This window comes from Phyllobates terribilis, unplaced genomic scaffold (assembly GCF_046119375.1).
Source record: "Phyllobates terribilis strain yellow unplaced genomic scaffold, ASM4611937v1 Scaffold_3__8_contigs__length_932513732, whole genome shotgun sequence".
Lineage (NCBI taxonomy): Eukaryota > Metazoa > Chordata > Amphibia > Anura > Dendrobatidae > Phyllobates > Phyllobates terribilis.
In genome coordinates this window covers 862,390,146-862,411,918 of record NW_027362763.1, presented here as the reverse complement: position 1 = coordinate 862,411,918, position 21,773 = coordinate 862,390,146, and the positions used below count along the sequence as shown (strand labels likewise).

Here is a 21,773-nt window from a genome sequence, read left to right as displayed (position 1 = left end):
GAGAGCTGGGGGCTGATGTTTATAGTCTGGGAAGGGGATAATAAACACGGAGCTTCCCAGGCTATGAATATCAGCTCACAGCTGTCTAATTAGAGTTTACTGGTTATTAACAAGGGGTGCCCCCCCAAAAAATGGCATGGGGTCCCTTTATTTTTAATAACCAGCAAAAGCTAGGCAGACAGCTGTGATATTAATAGCCTAGGAAGGGACCATTGATATCGGCCTCCTCCCAGACTAAGAACATCAGCACTCAGCTGTTAGAACCCTCCTGTTTGCTTTTCCCATCTTGTGTTTTGCGGTCACATGACCATCTGCCTTTATATTCCAGCTCCGCCTTTTTGGCTGTGCTGGACTTGAGTGTTGTTAGACTGTTTAGCTAGCCAGGTGCTTTGGTGCCTATCTCTCAGTTCGCTTGGTCCCTTGGGACCTCTAGTACCTTTTTGTCAGTTTATCTTTTGTGTTCTGCAACAACTTTCTCTGTTCAGCTGCTGTCCCTTTTTGTTCCAGTCCTTAGTTCTTTTAGGGACCCCTTCCCTTTATTCTATAGGTCTTCCTTCAAACTAGCCTAGGACTAAGGCGGGTCTGTTCGCTGGGAACAGGCTGCCCACTACATTGTAGGGATTCAGCTTAGTCTTACTGTAGGGAAAGCTTTCCCCTTCTTTACTTAGTTCTTGTTGCAGATCATAACATCAGCAGCCCCAGAAATGGTGCATCTATTAGATACGCCAAATCTGGCACTTAGTCTCGGCTCTTCCCACTAGCCCTGGTGCGGTGGGAAGTAGGGTAATAGTATTTGGGTTGATGTCAGCTTTGTAATATCAGCTGACATCAACTCCAGGGGTTAGAAATGGAGAGCCGAATATAAGACACCATTATTACTAACCCAGTCAGTTTAAGTAAAAAACACATACAATGAGCAAAGTCCTTTATGTGAGAAAAACAATCCCTGACCCTCTTTTACCCATTTATTAATATTCAAAGAAAAATAAAAAAACAAAGATATCCTCAACTGTTTGCCGATAAAACATATGTCCCGCGACCAGCCCAACTCAGCTACATCTGGATGCATTGCTGAGCAGTGACCTTTGGGGGGGGGGGTTCATCCCTTGTTAATAACCAGTAATGGCTAAGTAGACAGCTGTGAGCTGAAATTTATAGCCTGGGAAGCTCAATGTTTCTACCCTCTTCCCAGATTATAAACATCAGCCCCTAGCTGTAGGCTTTCCCTCAGCTGGTTAGGAATAATATGGGGGAACCCACCCCATTTTATTCTTTTAATTCTTTAATTATTAGCTAAATACATGTACAGTAAAAACTACACACGCATTGCAAGTTTGTAGAACTCACTGACATATTTCTTACTATCATCTATCTGTATATGATTAAACTAATAGAACAAAAACTAGCTTGAAATGACAGGGAATTACTGTATGTAAAAGCTGAAGTTAAAAATGCATTGCATGCGGATTGCCAAGTGAGGGAAAAAACACATGACACACGGCAACTTTTCTGGCTGAGAATCTCAGCTACTTTTTATACGCCGATGTGAACGAACCCTAACAAGGGCTTTGGCTCTATTTCTCTATAATTGGTCAAATATGCAACATTATGCATCAATAAACGTGACAAAATGTGGCACAAATTACTGGTGCAAAATAAGCCGATTAATAGGTAGTTTAAACTTATACTATAAAGTCTGATCATGCACACAATTTATCAAACAGTAATTAAAATAATGAATATTTTCGCAAGCCACTGTACATAAAGCTAAAATGGATTTAGTTCAGTGCTAACAGGAGAGTTACAGCTGGTGGGAGGAAATCAGAGCTACTTAGTGATTAGCATACTTCCGGCCTTGCCGAAAAGACTTGTATTGAGCGAGGCCAGATACCGTCTGGTCGGCACATGATCGTATGTATGTAAATCGCATACTCACGGTCACACCCCCTCAGCTCCTGGCACCAGAGAATCCTCACAGCTCACAGTGCGCACACTGACGATTCACAAGTCTGCAGTCACATACAGTGATCGCAGACTTGTAGTTTTAGACTGGATAACCTTTTTAAACTCTTCACCACCTTGTAATTTTCCATTTTTCTGTTTTCGTTTTTTACTCTCCTTCTTTACAGAGCCATAACATTTTTATTTTTCCGGCAATATGGCCATGTGAGGGCTTGCTTATTGCTGGACGAGTTGTACTTTTGAATGACACCATTGATTTTACCATATAGTGTACTGGAAAACAAGAAATACAGTTCCAGTGTAGTGAAATTGCTAAAGCAATGCAATTCCACAATTTTTTTTTTTTTTTTTTTTTTTTTTTTACTAAATGCTAAAACTGACCTACCATTATGATTCTCCAGGTAGTGTCTCTTTTTCGGGATCTGGGGCCAGCTGAGGGCTCATTTTTTGCACACCTAGCTGACATTTTTGTGGATACCATTTTGGGGTAGATACCATGTTTTGATCACCACTTATTTTATTGCAATGTTGCGGCAACCAAAAAACATGCAATTCTGTAGTTTTTTTTTTCTCATTACGCCATTTGCCGATCGGATTAATTTAATTTACATTTTGATAGATCGGGCATTTCCGAAAGCAGCAAAACCAAATATGTGTATTTTTTTATTGTTATATTTTGAATGGGGCAAAAGGAGGTGATTTGAACTTTTATATTTTTTAAAACATTTTTTTTTACTTGCTTAGGAGACTTGAAGTTGCGATCATCCGATCCCTTGTGCTACATATAGCAAGGCTCCAGCCCTGTAATGTGTAGCAGAAATCATCATATTCCATGAACGCCAGCCTCAAGCCGGCATTCATAGAAGATCGGCAATGACAAACCCCTGGCTGTCATGCTAACCCATCGGCGCCCCGTGATCATGTGACAGGGGAGCCGATGGGCGGGTCTTATGACACGCTTCCGCTTTTCCAAAAGTTTAATGCCAGTGAATGACAATGGCATTCAACAAGTTATTAGTGGCTGTTAGAGTCACCAAAGCAGCGCCGAAGCAGACATCGAAGGCGGATACACGACCTATCACGTACCTATACATCCAAGGTCAAAAAGAGGTTAACAGTGAAATGGCAGCACCAAGAAGGAAAAGTCGTGGAATTATGGAAATCACAAGATTGACAGACATGTTAATGATACGCAACTGATTTAAAGTTTCTGTTTCTACTTTTTCAACTCCCTGATTTATTCAGTATAAAGTATGAGCAGCACACACAGAAATACACACACTAACAAACCTTGGCTGCTATCAATGAGTTTATTAATGGTGGCCTGAGGGAGGTTCTGCCATGTGGAATGCACTTGGGCACACAAATCACCAAGATCCGCTGCTGGCAGCTCCATTTACAATTGTCGGCCCATGTGGCATTGCATAAGTTTGGTCCAGATTAATTAATTTCCTTCACAGAAACAAAATGGTCCCAGTTCAAACCTTAAAAGATCTAAACTGTTGGTAATATGCCTTTCACAAAGGATGGGCTTACACTTTAATTTTTAGAGTCTTTAGGAAGCCTGTAAATAAGTGACATTTGTCTTACTTAAAGAAGCACTCCTCCCATTAAAATTTTTATCCCCTTAATATACTGCAGTCATCATATGGCACTGTGTACTTACAATTGCTCATTTTTCCCTTCTACCCACATAATTCTTTTCTTTTCCATTAGGTCTATGACATCACGTGATTAATAACTGACCAGCTGAATCCTTCTAAGCTCTATGTAGAAACAGGTGTTCAATTTTCTCTGCACAAGTCATGAATCACTGCAAAAGTCCCTGGCAGGGAGGAAGAGGGGAGCAGCTGGGTCAGGAATGGAAGAGGGGAATGATTCATGCAGGGAAAAGAGACTTCCTGTTTCTACATAGAGCAGAGAAAACAGAAGAATTATCTGGGTAGAAAGGCAAAATGAGCAATTGTAAGTGCACAGTGCTATATAATATGATGATTGTAATATATTAAGAGGATAAAAACTTTGATGGGAGGAGTGCTTCTTTAAAAAGGTTATCCAGGTTTTTAATGAAAGTCTGCAGTCACTCAATCTGACTGCAGACTTAAATCCACACAGCGCTCAAATTGCGAGTTGTCAGGATTATCCTGTGACGGCGGCAAGAGTAAGTGGTCATGGGACTGCAGGTATGCGATATGAATACTTCCAGCCACATTCCGACTAGACATTCGATGAACCAGGCCACGCAGTTTAGTAAAAATGTGGCTGGAAGTATGTCACATGACCATTCGCTCTCGCCGCTGGCAGTGGAGGAGCCGGACAACGTGCGGTTCACACCCTGTGAGCATTTTAAAAGTCTACAGTCGGATTTACAAACCTGGATAACCCCTTTAACTGCTTCCCTGTCTTTATCGTATCAACCTGCTGAAAAAAATTAGCATGTCATCTATACTGAATGATGAACAGTGTGGAAAAATAACCAGAATTACATTTTTTTTTCTCATTTCACCTCCTAAAAAAGTGTAATAAAAGAGATCAAACAGTCGTATGTATCACAAATGGGACCAGTGAAAACTAGATTATCGGAAAAAAATAAGCCCTGATACAGCTCTACAGATGAAAAATGTGGCACTCAAGATAAGGTGACAGAGAAACAAATATTTTTTTATCCAATAGTGTATTTATTGTACAAAAGTAATAAAACTGTAGAATAAAAAAAACTTGGTATCCCCATAATCGTGCCAACTTGCAGAATAATTTATGGTTAATATTTTATTTTATACTTTAAAATGGCAAAAATAAAACAGTAGAATTGATTTTTTTTTTCCTATAACATCCCGCAAAGAGTTTGTAAACGTTAGGTATTAGGTTGTATGTAGCCCAAAAATGGTACCATTGACAAATACACCTCAATCCGCAAAAAAACAAGCCATTATACATCTACATTGATAAAAGAAAAAAAACACAGCTCCTGGAATGCAACAATGCAGAAGAAAAAAATAAAATGTTATACAGACAGTTTTTGACACTGCTTATTTTCACAGCACAAATAACGCAGCATTTTAGGGCTTGTGCACTCGTTTATTTGCGTTTTTCCATGCATAGAAAACGTTGCATTTTACAATATGAGCAAAAGAAATGAGGATTTTTAAATCATTTGCACATTCTGTTTTTTTTCCTCGCATATTTTAAAGATCAATGCATTTTTCAGATCTGCAGCGTGTCAATTTAATCAGCGTTATTTCACCCTATCAAATGAATGAATAAAAAGCGCAAGTAAACACAAAATGAAAACACAAGTAAAAATGCATCAAAATGAGCAAACTGTAGGCTGGATTTTTCCTGCCTATATAGATGTTTTTCGTGCAGAAAAATCCGCTGCAGATACTTAAAGTGTGCAACATATCTCAAGTGCTCATTCACACATTGTGCTTTTGCTGCAATTTTTTTTTTACGTTTTTCATGGATAAAAAAAGCTGAATTTTAAATACCAGAAAAAGTAATGACATTTCTGAAATCTCAAGAACATGCTACTTATTTTTTCTGTTTGGATGTGAACTAATTTTTTTTTCTTTAAATCTACAGCGTGTCTATCCTTTCAATGTTTTTGCAGCATTTTTCACCCATTCAAACGAATGGGAAAAAGACAAGTAAAAAAGTCATAAAAAGTTTTCTTATTTTACGCAGATTTTACCTGCCAACATACTGGTTTTTGGTTCAGAAAAATCTGCTGCGAATAATGAATGTGAGTGTGAACTTTATAGGTGCAGAAATGCTACAGAAAATTTTTAACATCAAAAACTCACTAAATGCTTATCATGAGAACGTAGACAAAGACCACATTAGGCCTAGTCATAAGGGGCTCACTTTCCTTTAGAAAAATACATAGTGCTGTCTTCATTTGTAAACAGGCAATCCCTTGTTTAGTCCAGTTTCCTCCACAGAGCGCCGGCCCTACACATGGCCGCTGATGAATGTGAACTGAGATGTCCATCCAATGAATAGAAAATCAAAAAAACAGTGCAGTGACTTAGATATTTGGGGAAAAAAATCCTAAAATATCAAAACACTTAAAGGGAACTGTCATTATAGTCATAGAGCCAGATATGTTTTGAAAGACCACAGATGATTGACAGGTCTCTCCCATGTGTGTACATAGGGATAAACATGTCACTCACCTGGAGCATGGCAGGGGGAAGACGGCCAGGAACCCACGACAGACTAGTCAAATCTGTCCCTACAGTCTACAGCCGGCTCTCCGCTCTCCAAACTTTGGCTTCTTGGAAATCAAGGGGTGTTTCAGAGTATAATATACTTGGCTGCACGCAGTCACACAGTCAGGCTAGGATTCATGCTGCTGTGGTTGAGGCATCATGAATCTAATGACAGGTTCCATTTAAATATATCATTTGAATAGCATTACTGCTCTAGAAAATAGAAATAATTGAGAAATCTTAGCGCATAAATTGGTCAATTAATGTGTACCAGGCAGCCAAGATAAGTAGTTTCTCGTTCTCCTAGTAAGCACCTGTACACACATATTTCTTGTTTTGGAAGAGACGGTCAGTCTTTTTCGTTTATATGCATAGGCCTTCTGACTGAGCACTCCACCTCTAAGCCACAGGCGGTTTTAATCACAGCAGGTTCTTCCCATACACATGCAGACTTTAGTCTCTAAGTGAGGATTCACATAAGGTAGGTTCCGGGTAACGAGAAACGCCTTACCATAGCTACCAGGTACACATGAATTGACCAATTAATGCGCTAAGATTTCTCAGTTATTTCTATTTTCTAGAGCAGTAATGCAATTCAAATTTCATATATTTCATGTTCGCATACTTAGCGTTGCAGAGTGCCATTTTGTCAGCCCTTTAAATATGTGACCTATAGAAAAGAAAGAGTTAAAGGAGATCAATAGAGTTGGGTGTACCCGCTGCAGTAGCGAGTTGTTCAGCCAGTTACTGTGGCAAAACTGTACTTGATTATTGGCCACACAATTAAAAGAAAAAAAAAAACATTTTTTTACAAGTATGTTTTACTGGCAAAACACACTCTAGCAATAATTGCAGCATAACCCAGCAGCAATTTGCTGTAAAACTGTGGCAGTATTTGCCCACGTGGCACATAACAGCCATGGGCGTATACAGCCTCACAGCTGTACCAGCAGGTTGGAAAGTTTTTGTCTCCAGAGCACACAGGAAGGAGGAAACAGTGGTCATGATTCAACTTTGATTTGGGCAGAAATCAGCTCAGATGATCATTCAAGAGATAGATGTATTTGTTTGCATCACAGAACAGAATTCTGCAGCTTGCTATGTAGTGTATTTAATTGGCAGATGCAGAATCAAATGGGTATACAAAGTGTGGTTATGTTAAAAAAAAAAATAGGTTTCTGCACATATGGTCAGTATAGTATCTATGGTCTAAAAACGCGTTATCAGAAAAAGAAACAGGTTTACAAACATAATGAGTGTGCAAACATATGAGGGGCGCCAAACAGTATGTGGACAGTGGTAGGAGGAACTGGAAGGAAGTTTATGTTATACACAACATATACATAAAATACCAAGCATTAGTAACATATGATAAAAGATAAAGTATTGTTTTACACAAGATCATAATATTCTATGTTGAGTACATTAGAACTATCCCACAGCCGGCAATATGAATACTGCATCTACTGTTATTACTCCTTTTACTACTGACCTAGGTCCTAAAACCATTACCCGATCCAACACAAGGGGAGTTATAGAGACATTTTATGCTCTGTTCTGGGCAGAATTTCGCTTAATTAACACATCTGCCATGAGAGCGCCCTCCCATAATTTACTGCACAAAGAAAAGAGAGATCTGACGAACCTAGAACACTTCTATAGTTATCAATAGTTCAGATTGCACATCTGACTGGCAGCGTTCAAAACATGCATCCCTGACAAATGGCTGACATTATTCTATTGAACGGAGGATGTATCTTCTCCTTCAGTATCTCAACTTAAAGGGGGTGTCTGGTGAAAACAAGCTATCACTTATCTGTAGGTGATACCTTGCTGATCAGAGAACTTTTATCCCTGTAACAAGATGGTGCTGCAGGTTGGACACCCGACTGCAACTCCATTCATTCTTTTTGTGGCTGCTGGAAAAAGCAGAGCAGCACACTTGGCAGCCCGGTAGGGAATGAATTGAGCGGCGGTTGAGCATGAGCACTGCTGCGCCACTCTAATGGGGATAAAAGTTCCTTGTTCTGATAAGTGTGGATAGCCGATACTAGTTTTGTCCAGACAACCCATTTAATTAGGAAGCATTTAGTTCCCTTTTATTATACGATGCATTAATAAGAAAGGAATTACGAATAGTGAACATATAGGAATGTCAGATAAGTGGTGAACCCAAGGATAAAGATTTGGGCATCACGTGTATCATTGGATCAAGGTGTTCTGTTTTGTGGTTCTTTTCAGGTGCGATATTACATCATGTATGGAATAATCATCCAACAATAATAGAAACAAAATATTAGACTTTTACCTTTCTTGCCAAGTGCTTGACCTTTTTTATACCCCATCTTCTGAAGTAAGGCAAAGCCCTTGTTTTCTTTGCTCAGGGCCTCATTCAGCACTGTATCTCTTCTCTCCTGCTCCACCTCTTTCAGGCTCTTTTGTCTGTTCTTAATATTACTTTCCTTATGCTTCTCTTCCTTCTGGTAAGATTCTTTGACTCTCCTTGGCACAGGGATTCCTGGTCTAACATCCTGTCTGGAAAATAAAACAAAAAATGATCTTAATAGGGAACATAAGATATTGATCAGCAAAACAGAAGCGTTTTTTTTAATAAAAGAAATTTTTTTAACCCCTTGGCATCATCCGTCATACATATAGAGCTGACCTGTGCAGAGCTTGTATGGAGCAGACACAGTCGCTGTGATTGGCGCAGTTTAACCTCTTACGATTACCAGCGGCATCTGACAGTGGCATTTAAAAGGCTAGAATCGGGACAGGCATCCATCCGTTCTGTCGGCGATCAGTTTTCCCCCTTAACAAAACTGCAGGTGCTGGACTTCGTAAGGGATGTCAATTTTGTAAAGTAAAGCTACAATATTGCAGCGCATTACATAGGCTATTAACCGGTTCCCGACCGCCCACTGTAGATAAACGTCGGCGCTTGCTGGGCTCTGTGCAGCGCCGACGTTTAAAAACGGTGGGTGGTCTCGCAGCGCTCAGGACCCCCAGAGTCCTGCAAGCGCTGCGATTCCGGTGCAGAGCGTTAGCTCTGACAGGGGACATCATCGGGACCTGATTGGATCAGGTCCCAGTGATGTTAACCCTTTGCTATGTTCTATATGCCGCGATCTATAGTGATCGCGGCATATAGAAGATAGACAGAGGAGAGGGGGTCGTCTTACCTCTCCGACGACCCCTGATACCTTCCAGGACCTGGGGTTGCTATGGCAGCTGGAGGTCACATGACCGCCTCCAGATCTGCCATATATGGTGTCCTGCCTGGCTCAGCCTGCAGCTGAAGCCTGGCAGGAGACTCTGACTGTGAAACAGTCAGCGAAGATCTCATGTAATGTAATACATGTCTATTACATTACATGAGATCAGTGATCAGAAAAATAAAAATTAATGTCCCATACAGGGACTAAGTAAAAATGTAAAAAAAAATGTTTTTAAACTGTTAAAAAAAATAAATCACAAAATAAATAAAAATAAATAAATAAAATATTAAACCAATAAATCCGTATATTTTTACAAAACCCAAAAAAGTACACATATTTGGTATCGCTGCGTCCGAAACAACCCGAGCTATAAAACTGTCACACTAATTAACTCCTTCTGTGCACACCGTAATAAAAATTTAAAAAGGAGCAAAAAAATATGCTTTTTCATCATATCGCCAAACAAAAAGTGGAAAAAAATGCGATCAAAAAGCAAAATAGAAATAAAAATGGTACCGCTGAAAACGTCATCTTGTTCCGCAAAAAAAAAGCCGCCATACAGCTCCATCAGCCGAAAAATAAAAAAGTTATAGCGCTCACAATAAAGCAATGCAAAAAATATATTTTTTTCTATAAAATAGTTTTATTGTGTAAAAGCGCCAAAACATTAAAAAAAATACAGTAAGTGTAGTATCACTGTAAACGTACTGACCAGAAGAATAACGCTGCCTGATCACTTTTACCACACGCAGAACGGCATAAAAAAAACCCTCAAAAAACAATTCCTGAATTGTTGGTTTTTGTTAATTTTACCTCCCAAAAAACGGAATAGAAAGCGATCAAAAAATGTCACGTACCCAAAAATGGTACCAATAAAAATGTCAACTCGTCCCGCAAAAAACAAGCCATCACATGACTCTGTCGGCCAAAATATGGAAAAATTATAGCTCTCAAAATATGGTGATGCAAAAACTAGATTTTGCAAAAAAAAAGCGTCTTTTAGTGTGTGACAGCTGTCAGTCATAAAAACCCGATATAAATCTGGTATCTCTGTAATCGCACCGACCCGAAGAATAAAGTAATCTAATCAGTTATATCACACTAGGAGCGGCGTAAAAAAATAAATAAAACCAATTCTTCACCAGCTACTGATTTGTTTATTATGTCTCCCAAAGATCGCAGTAAGACTCTGCTCACATTTATCCTGCGCTCTGCGCTGAGAGCTTACACCAGAGCTTCCGTGTAAATCTCTGAAATATGTGATTCAGCCGGAACCCATGACAGAAGATTCCCTGTAATGAGGCAGATATAGGCCACTGTGGATGCCGTCTGGCCTGTGATCCCACGGTGTCATTTGTTTTAGGCGTGCATAAAAGTGCGGTTGGCCACAGTTTTGTGCACTTCTGAAAAAAAGGACACCGCTAAACAGAGGCCAGATGGAGTCCAGAGTAACTCTGCTGCCTCATTACAGTGAATGGATCCCGCAGGGGTTTCATCTGAATTACATCACTTGGAAATTTAGATGGAAACCCCGATGTAAGTGCTCAGCCTAGCGCGCCGGATAAATGTTACGTAAAATGTTCCCAATAAAAGCTTCAACTAAGTCCTCAAAAAAAGCTAGTCCCCACTCAGGTCCATCATCTGTTAAAAATATAAGGGACTTCCAAGTTACTGGTAGCAGAAAGGCTCTGGAAAAGCGAAATGGCCCTTGCCCCCCAAAAGAAATTCAGAAAATTTTGTGCTCCCAAATCCAAATGCCTATTCTACAATAATTTGTTCTCCAATTGTCAAATAGCGCTCCGTCCCCCCCAGATCTCGCCGTATGGCTAAGCGGTACGATACAGCCACATATGGGGTATTGCCACTTTTAGAAGAAATTGTGTGACACATTTCGGCACCATTTTTACCCATTGCCCTGTGTGAAAATGTAAAATCTGAGGGTAAAACATTTTTTTGTGGTAAAAATATAATTATGCTTTTTTCTCTGCCCAGTGGTATAAATTTAAAAATTAAAAAAATACTCACTACTTCCCTAGATGAATTCCTTGAGAGGTGTAGTTTACAAAATGGGGTCACTTGTGGGGGTTTCTGCTGTTTCGGCATGTCAGCGACTCTTCAAATGTGACATGGTGTCTGCCACCTATCCCAGCCAACATAGCGCTCCTTTCTCTTCTGAACCCTGCCGTACACCAAAGCAGTGGTTTTCCCCCACATATGGGGTATCGGCGTACTCAGGAGAAATTGCACAACAAATTTCATGGTGCAATTTATCCTGTTACCCTTATGATAATACAAAATTAGGGAATGAAAAACATTTTTTGTGGGAAAAATGTGAAAATTTTATTTTTACGGCTCAATATTATAAACTTCTGTGAAGCAGCTAGGGGTGCAAGGTGCTCACCACACATCTAGATAAGTTCCCTAAGGGGTCTAGTTTCCAAAATGGTGGCACTTGTGGGGGGTTTCCACTGTTTAGGCACATTAGGGGCTCCCCAAATGCGACATGGCGTCCGCTAATTATTCAAACAAATTTTACATTCAAAAAGTCAAATGGCGCTCCTTCCCTTCCGAACCCTGCCATGCGCCCAAACAGTAATTTGCCTCCACATATGGGGTATCGGCGTGTTCAGGAGAAATTGCACAACAAATTTCATGGTGCAATTTCTCCTGTTACCCTTATGATAATGCAAAATTAAGGGATGAAAAACGGTTTTGTGGGAAAAATGTGAAAATTTTATTTTTACAGCTCAATATTATAATCTTCTGTGAAGCACCTTGGGGTTCAAGGTGCTCACCACACATCTAGATAAGCTCCCTAAGGGGTCTAGTTTCCAAAATGGTGTCACTTGTGGGGGGTTTCCACTGTTTAGGCACATCAGGAGCTCTCCAAACGCAACATGGCGTCTGCTAATTATTCAGACAAATTTCACATTCAAAAAGTCTAATGGCGCTCCTTCCCTTCCGAACCCTGCAGTGCGCCCAAACAGTGGTTTTCCCTCACATATATCAGCACGCTCAAGAGAAATTGCACAAAAAAAAATTGGGGTCCATTTTTTCCTGTTACCCCTGTGAAAATAAAAAAAATTGGGTCTAAAGTAACATTTTTGTGAAAAAAGTTAAATGTTATTTATTTTCTTCCACATTCCAAAAATTCCTGTGAAGCACCTGAAGGGTTAATAAAGTTCTTGAATGTGGTTTTGAGCACCTTGAGGGGTGCAGTTTTTAGAATGGTATCACTTTTGGGTATTTTCTGTCATAAAGACCCCTCAAAGTGACTTCAAATATGATGTGGTCCCTACAAAAATGTTTTCAAGTTACTAAAGTAGACTAATTAAAAATGGGGAAAAAAAAATTATATTATAATACATATATACATATATATATATATATATATATATATATATATATATATATATATATATATATATATATATATATATATATATATATATATATATATACACACACACATATATATATTTATAGCATATGTTAAAAATTATCTAAAAGTTTAAATCATCTTTTTTCCCAAAACATAAAAAGCGAAACCTAAAGTATAAAAAGAAATTATATATTTGACATCACTGTGTGCCCAATTGTCCAAAATGTAGCATCAGCGTCTCTGCCCCGTACTAGGCAGAGACGCCGTCCCTCTCACCTCCCCGCTCCTGGCGCGGCGTCCTCCTGCGCTTCTCTCCCCGCTGCTTCCGGCACGCGCTCCTTCCCCGGCAGTGTGCTTAGGGCGCGCGCTCCCCCTCTCTTAGAGGGACCGCGAGCGCCGTCCTAAGGAGTCCCCGGCCAATTGCCGGAGGACCTCCCATATTTAAGGCACCTCCTCCAAAATGGAGGTGCCCGAGCAATGTTGTTGCAAAGCCTTCACTCTGCTTCAGCCCTCAGGTCCCGTTACCAGCCAGTCACCTGCCAGATTCCTGCTTGTTACCTGCCAGTCACCTGCCAGATTCCTGCTTGTTACCTGCCAGTCACCTGCCGGATTCCTGCCTGTCACCTGCCAGTTACCTGCCTGATATCCGTTTACCTGCTTGCAAGCCTGCGGTCCGACGGTCTGCTTTCCGACACCTGTCAGTCTGTCTATGGACCAGCCTGCCCGCTCACCTGGGAGAGCTCACCTGCTACCTGCCTGCTAGCCTACCTGGAGGCTCCGCCGTCACTTGCCGTGACCACCTGCCTGTCCAGAGACTCTTGCCTGCTCACCTGCGAGCGCTCACCTGCTACCTGCCTGCTAGCCTACCTGGAGGCTCTGCCGTCACTTGCCGTGACCACCTGCCCGTCCAGAGACTCTCGCCCGCTCACCTGGGAGCGCTCACCAGCCACCTGCCTGCTGTCCTTCTACCCAGAGACTGTCCCTGTCACTTGCCGTGAGTACCCGTCCTTTTACCCAGAGACTGTCCCTGTCACTTGCCGTGACTACCTGCCCGTCTTCCCTGGGAGCCACCCGCTTCCTTACAAGGACTGCCCCCTTGTAGAGTTGCACAGAGGTTCCACCTCCCAGACCCGTTACAGTTTGCTCGGGCCATGGAACCCGGTGGCTCCCAGATCTCCGATCTGCACCAGGAAGTCTTACGTCAGAAAACTCAGCAGGAGGTGGTACTGTCCTATCTACGGTCCTTTAACTCTCGTCTAGGCGCATTGTGTGACTTGTCTATGTCTACCTCTGGTCCAGCCGTGCCCATTCCTGCGGTACCGCAATCCAGTCCCTTCATGGTACCCGACTATGGACCTCGGCTTCTGGCACCTCCACGCTTTGCCGGCGAACCTACTTTAGCTCGGGGTTTCATAAACCAGTGCACCCTGCACTTTGAGCTATTGGCATACCAGTTCATCTCCGACCGGGCCAAGGTGGCCTTCATCATGTCCCATCTTACTGGGGAGGCACTGGCATGGCTAAATCCCCTGTGGGAGAGAGGGGATCCCCTGGTGTCCGACCTGCCATCTTTCCTCGCTGCTTTCCGGAAAGTCTTCGATGAACCTGGACGGAAAACCTCTTCTGCCTCCTCACTGCTACGTCTCCGCCAAGGGAGTCTCACCGTGGGCCAATATGCCATACGGTTCCGCACCCTCGCTTCTGAGCTTGCCTGGGAAAATGAGACTCTGGTGTCCGTCTTCTGGGAGGGTCTTTCCGGTCGGATTAAGGACGAGTTAGCTGGTCGGGACATTCCTACCACTCTGGATGACCTGGTGTCACTAGCTACCCGGATTGGCATCCGGTTCCAAGAACGTGCCAAAGAGACTACCTGGGAGAAAGACTTTTCTTGCTCTGCTCCTACTTCCCTGAGACCTGCCTCTCAATCAGTCACTCCGCGGGCGCCCTCGCCTGAACCTATGCAGATCGACCAGACCAAGATGGTCAAATCTCGCCAAGAATCTCGCCGAGCAGAGGGAAGCTGTTTCTATTGTGGCAGTATGGAGCACTTCATCCGTTCCTGCCCGGAGAAGACGGGAAACGCCAGTGTCTAGGACCGCTCGGAGAGGTCGTCCTAGACAAAAGTAAGCCCTCTCCGTCTCTGACTTTACCGGTCTCTATTGCTTGGGGAGAAAACCATCACTTTGAATTTGCCCACCTGGATTCTGGAGCTGCTGGAAACCTCATCTCCCAGTCTCTGGTAGAGAGATAACGTATTCCCACCAAGTCCCTGGCTGAACCATTATCAGTCGCCTCCGTGGATGGAAGACTTCTCTCGGAGACCATCCTGCTCGTCACTGAACCCATAACCCTGCAGGTGGGAATGCTGCACTCTGAGGAAATCTCATTCCATGTGTTGTCCGGACTTTCTCACTCCCTGTTGCTAGGTCTACCTTGGCTCCAGACACACGAACCCGTATTGAACTGGCGATCCGGTGAAGTACTCCGATGGGGTCCAGACTGCCATAGGACCTGCCTGGTTCCGGTCCGCCCAGTTCAACCTCCGCCTACTCCAGCTAATTTACCAGGTCTCCCGGCTCCTTACTGGCCCTATGCGGACGTCTTCGGTAAGAAGGAAGCAGAGACGTTGCCACCCCATAGGCCATATGACTGCCCGATCGACCTGGTACCTGGCACCACTCCTCCCCGTGGGCGTATCTACCCGTTGTCTGCAGCCGAGACCCGGGCCATGTCGGAGTACATTGAAGAGAATCTGGCTAGGGGATTTATCCGGAAATCTACTTCCCCGGCTGGAGCCGGATTCTTCTTTGTCAAAAAGAAAGACGGCTCGCTACGCCCCTGTATTGACTATAGAGGACTCAATCAGATCACGGATAAAAATAAATACCCCCTTCCGCTCATCTCTGAGTTATTTGATCGTCTTAAAGGCGCCAGGATCTTCTCCAAGCTGGATCTACGTGGAGCGTATAACCTGGTCCGTATCCGTCAGGGAGACGAGTGGAAAACAGCATTTAATACCCGGGACGGACACTATGAGTACCGTGTGATGCCCTTCGGTCTCTGCAATGCTCCCGCCGTCTTCCAAGAACTGGTCAACGACATCTTCCGTGACCTTCTTTACTCCTGCGTGGTGGTATACCTGGACGACATCTTGGTCTTCTCTCTGGATCTTCCCACACACCGGAGGGATGTTCGTCAGGTCCTGCTTAGGCTCAGGCAGAACCACCTCTATGCTAAATACGAGAAGTGCCTTTTTGAGCAGACCTCTCTTCCTTTCCTGGGCTATGTTATCTCCCAGACAGGCTTGCGAATGGATCCCGAGAAGCTCTCTGCTGTCCTAAAGTGGCCCCGTCCGGAGGGCTTGAAGGCGATACAGCGATTTCTGGGCTTCGCTAATTACTATCGTCTCTTCATTCCTCAATTCTCGTCACGGACTGCGCCCATATCTGCGCTCACCCGTAAGGGAGCAAATCCCAAGGTATGGTCATCCGAAGCTGAGGAGGCCTTCCTTTCCCTGAAACAAGCCTTCTCCTCTGCCCCTGTGCTGCACCGTCCGGACTGCAACAAACAGTTCTACCTGGAGGTTGATGCCTCCTCCTCTGGAGCCGGAGCGGTGCTCACCCAGAAGTCTTCCTCCGGGAGAATGGTAACCTGCGGCTTTTTCACTAAAATCTTCTCCTCCTCTGAGCGCAATTATTCCATAGGAGACCGAGAACTGCTTGCCGTTAAATTGGCGCTGGAGGAGTGGCGTTACCTGCTTGAAGGGGCCCTATACCCGTTGATCATCTATACGGATCACAAGAACATGGCATATCTCCAAAATGCCCAGAGACTTAATCCATGTCAAGCCCGGTGGTCTTTGTTCTTTGCCCGCTTCGATTTCATCCTTCATTTCCGCCCGGCGGACAAAAATGTCAAAGCTGATGCCTTGTCCCGATCCTTCCTGTCCTCCGACCAAGAGGAGGAGCCTATGCACATTATCGACCCCTCCAAGGTGATGAATGTGGCCCCCTTGGATTTGACTCGTCTTCCACCCGACAAGACGTTCGTGGCGCCTCCAGACCGTGAGAGGGTTCTTCGCTGGGGTCATTCTTCTAAACTAGCTGGCCATGCCGGCCAAAAGAAGACCTTCCTACTCATTTCCCGGCATTACTGGTGGTCTACCCTGCGTAAGGATGTGGTAGACTTCGTCTCTGCCTGTTCATCTTGTGGCTGCAACAAAATTCCCAGACACTTACCAGCTGGTCATCTCCTGCCGCTTCCCATACCTGTTGCCCCGTGGCAACACATCACTATGGACTTCATTACCGATCTTCCTGTCTCTGCCGGGTGTACTGTCATTTGGGTGGTCGCGGACCGCTTCTCTAAAATGGCCCACTTCATTCCCCTGCCTGGTCTTCCGTCTGCACCTGAGCTGGCTAAGGACTTTATTCGCCATATCTTCCGTCTCCATGGCCTACCCCTCCACATCGTGTCGGATCGAGGGGTTCAGTTTACCTCACGCTTCTGGAGAGCCACATGTAAACTGCTGGACGTCACCCTGGACTTTTCCTCCGCTTACCACCCTCAGTCCAATGGTCAAGTGGATCGGATCAATCAGATCCTTACCAGCTATCTCCGGCACTTTGTTAATGCCCACCATTCTGATTGGGTGGACCTCCTTCCTTGGGCCGAGTTCTCTTATAATAACCACGAGAGCGAATCCTCTTCCAAGTCCCCGTTCTTTATTGTCTATGGCCAGCACCTCCGGATTCCGCTCCCTGTCTCCGTTTCTGTGGACAACCCTGCTGCGGAGTCTCTTGTCAGCGAATTTTCTACTATTTGGGAGAGTACCAGGTCCGCTCTTCTTCTGTCCTCTGAGCGGATGAAGAGATATGCTGATAAGAGACGTCTGGATCCGCCTCAATTCCGTCCGGGAGACAAGGTTTGGCTCTCGTCCAAACATGTGCGGCTCAAAGTACCCTCCTTCAAGTTGGGCACGCGATTCATCGGTCCCTTCGAAGTCCTCAGGCAAATTAACCCTGTGGCCTACAAATTAAAACTCCCGGCCACCCTACGGATTCCCAACTCCTTCCACGTATCTCTCCTCAAACCCGTTGTCTTTAACTCTTTTTCCAATAATCCAGGTGCCCCTCCTGCTCCGGTTTCCGCTGATGACGTCTTTGAGGTAGAGAGTATTCTGGCCTCCAAGAGGGTAAGAGGAAAGACCCTTTTTCTGGTAGATTGGAAGGGGTTTGGTCCTGAGGAGAGAACTTGGGAACCCAGGGAGAACATCAACGCCCAGCTTCTCCTTGAAAAATTTCTTTCTGGCCAAAAAAAGAGGGGGCCTAAAGGGGGGGGGGGGTACTGTAGCATTGGCGTCTCTGCCCCGTACTAGGCAGAGACGCTGTCCCTCTCACCTCCCCGCTCCTGGCGCGGCGTCCTCCTGCGCTTCTCTCCCCGCTGCTTCCGGCACGCGCTCCTTCCCCGGCAGTGTGCTTAGGGCGCGCGCGCGCTCCCCCTCTCTTAAAGGGACCGCGCGCGCCGTCCTAAGGAGTCCCCGGCCAATTGCCGGAGGACCTACCATATTTAAGGCACCTCCTCCAAAATGGAGGTGCCCGAGCAATGTTGTTGCAAAGCCTTCACTCTGCTTCAGCCCTCAGGTCCCGTTACCAGTTACCAGCCAGTCACCTGCCAGATTCCTGCTTGATACCTGCCAGTCACCCGCCGGATTCCTGCCTGTTACCTGCCGGATTCCTGCTTGATACCTGCCTGATATCTGTTTACCTGCTTGCAAGCCTGCGGTCCGACGGTCTGCTTTAAGACACCTGTCAGTCTGTCTATGGACCAGCCTGCCTGCTCACCTGGGAGCGCTCACCTGCTACCTGCCTGCTAGCCTACTTGGAGGCTCCGCCGTCACTTGCCGTGACCACCTGCCTGTCCAGAGACTCTTGCCCGCTCACCTGGGAGCGTCCACCTGCTACCTGCCTGTTAGCCTACCTGGAGGCTCTGCCGTCACTTGCCGTGACCACCTGCCCGTCCAGAGACTCTCGCCCGCTCACCTGGGAGCGCTCACCAGCCACCTGCCTGCTGTCCTTCTACCCAGAGACTGTCCCTGTCACTTGCCGTGAGTACCCGTCCTTTTACCCAGACACTGTCCCTGTCACTTGCCGTGACTACCTGCCCCTCTACCCAGGGACTGTCCCTGTCACTTGCCGTGACTACCTGCCCCTCTACCCAGAGACTGTCCCTGTCACTTGCCGTGACTACCTGCCCATCTTCCCTGGGAGCCACCCGCTTCCTTACAAGGACTGCCCCCTTGTATAGTTGCACAGAGGTTCCACCTCCCAGACCCGCTACACAAACTAACAGATCGTTAAAATATGTACATTGCTGAAAAAAAAAGTCAAAATATCAGAATCGCTGTTTTTAGTCACTCTATCTCCGCAAAAAGATGGAATACAAAGAGGTCAGAAAGCCGTATGGACCCCAAAATGGTACCAATAAAAAGTAATGCTCATCCCACAAAAAAACAAGCCTTTACACAATGCTACTGACTGAACAATAAAACTTTACTACTCTCAAAAAGTGGATACTGGAAATATATTTTTTTTAATTTAAAGTTTTTTACTTCAAGGGAATCTGTCAGCAGGTTTTTGCTATGTAATCTGAGGGCAGCATGAGGTAGGGGCTGAGACACTGATTTCAGGGATGTGTCACTTGTTAGGCTGTATGCTGCTCTTTCAATACAATGAGTGTTTTATCAGCAGGAGACTATCACTGCCTGGGCTGGTGCCCACATGAGACCTGGTCGGACCACACCCTAGCACTAATTAATTAATCCTTGTCAATATACAATGTACACAAAAGCAGTGGTGTGGGCTGGGTTAGCTTTCTGAGCTCTGCTACATGCTATATTAAAAACACTGATTGCATCCAAATTCCTGCACCCAGTAAACTAAGTGACACATCGCTGGAATCAGGGTCTCTTTCTCTACATTATGCTGCTCTCAGATGAGGGAGAAAAAAATGGTGACAGATTCCTGTTAAAGGATTTGTGCCAACCTTTGAAGTTAGGATGGGACTGCCACAGATTGCAGAGTAGTGTATTCTGCTTTTTCTGGCAGTCCCGTAGAGAATGAATGGAATAGAGGTGTGCATGCTCTTCAGACCCCCCTTCTCAGGATTGTTGGGGGTCTCACTGACCAGGAAGTTATCACTAATCTATGGATAAGGGATAACTTCAAAAGAAGCAAAACAAAAAAGCTAAATAAATTTGGTATGTACATAACTGCACAGACGTGGAGAACAAAGTTACCAGGTCAAAAAACACCCCCCAATCCACAGCAAAATCTGCATGTAACATTTGATGCCGATTCACAGACAAAATTCTTCCTCCTATGTACAGACCCACACGAGTAACATCTGCTGATAATCCTCAGAACATTACCGTTGCTAAAGACATTTTCCTGTAATAACACGAACATGCAATGGATTTTCATTGCAGATTTCAACATAAGGCCACGTGCACAAGTTGAGTTTTCGATCAGTATTTTACATCAGTATCTGTAAGCCAAAACCAGGAGTGGGTGATAAATGCAGAAGTGGTGACTTGTTTCTATTATACTTTCCCTCTGATTGTTCCTCACCTGCTTTTGGCTTACATATACTGATGGAAAACACTGACCAAATACTCAATGTGTGCACGTGGCCTAACAGGGGTGAAATCCACAGCAAAATCCACATGAAACATAAGTTGCTACAAAACAGTGTGCATTTAGCCTTATCCAACAAGAGTGTGAAAAATTATTAGTTGTTCCATCCAGAAAAAGCATGGACGATTTTCATTCCTTGTCATGAGTATGCCGTCCGTGTGCATATCTTTTACATGAACAGATAAAAGAATTATGAACCCAAATAATTTCCTATGTTAATTGCACTGTATCCATAAAAACAGATGCAGTAAGGATGATTCGTATAGGATCTGGATTTTTTTTTTGTTCTCATACACATAAATGGGCAAGTATCTCCGAAAAAAAAGAAGAGATTAGTGCATGCATTTTTTTTTCACCCGGACATTTGGTCCATTTTAAGGAACTGAACAGCCCCACTGATGAACATTGGTGCAATTACAGTCAGATTTTATTACAGACAGCACATGTCCGAATAACACACACCAGTCGGAACAAGCCCTTTGAGTGCATTCAGATTACAGGATTTTATGCTCCATGTTTTGACTTCTATACAGGCAAATATATGTCTGTTAGATCAGGCGCAGAGATCTTGGCTGTAACACGATTTATAAAAAAAACTGTCATGTGAGTGCAGCTTAGAGATGCAGAAGTTTGTGCTGCAGAGCTGATATTAACATGACGTTGCAACCTATCGAATCGCTTTGCAGGACCTGGTCCATCGCTAAGTCAGCAATCTGCAGTCGCTGGACAGCAGCCCGGAGAAAACCCTCTTACGTCACAAAATCCTGAGCTCCTCTTCTGATTAGCCCTGGTGCAAAATCATTGTTATGGTGTAATGCACGTGATGTCGTGCCGGCTAATCAAAAGAATAGACACTTTTTTTGTTCGTCACAACCAACAGCGGCACTCAAGGGTACATCTGGTATTGCGGCTCAGTCCATAGTTTCAGTATCCCACTGCAATGGTCCCCAACACCAGTGCCTCCCATCCCCGCAGTGGTCCCCAACACCAGTATTCAACCCCCACAGTGATCCCCAACACCAGTGCCTCCCCCACAGTGGTCCCCAACACCAGTATTCAACCCCCGCAGTAGTCCCCAACACCAGTGCCTCCCATCACCGCAGTAGTCCCCAACACCAGTGCCTCCTATCCCCGCAGTGGTCCCCAACACCGGTGCCTCCCATCCCCGCAGTGGTCCCCAACACCGGTGCCTCTCATCCCCGCAGTGGTCCCCAACACCGGTGCCTCCCATCCCCGCAGTGGACCCCAACACCAGTGCCTCCCATCCCCGCAGTGGTCCCCAACACCAGTGCCTCCCATCCCCGCA

At 44.6% G+C, this 21,773-nt stretch overlaps 1 protein-coding gene across 1 annotated transcript in view; it reads right to left on the bottom strand.

The window, feature by feature from the left end:
- The window catches only part of GPATCH11 (G-patch domain containing 11), a 48,777-nt gene that overhangs the window by 26,580 nt on the left and 424 nt on the right, over positions 1 to 21,773 (bottom strand). The window contains exon 2 of the mRNA XM_073672627.1: positions 8,482 to 8,708. Within this exon, the coding sequence (XP_073528728.1) occupies positions 8,482 to 8,708 (227 nt within the window). The remainder of the gene's footprint in view (positions 1 to 8,481; positions 8,709 to 21,773) is intronic.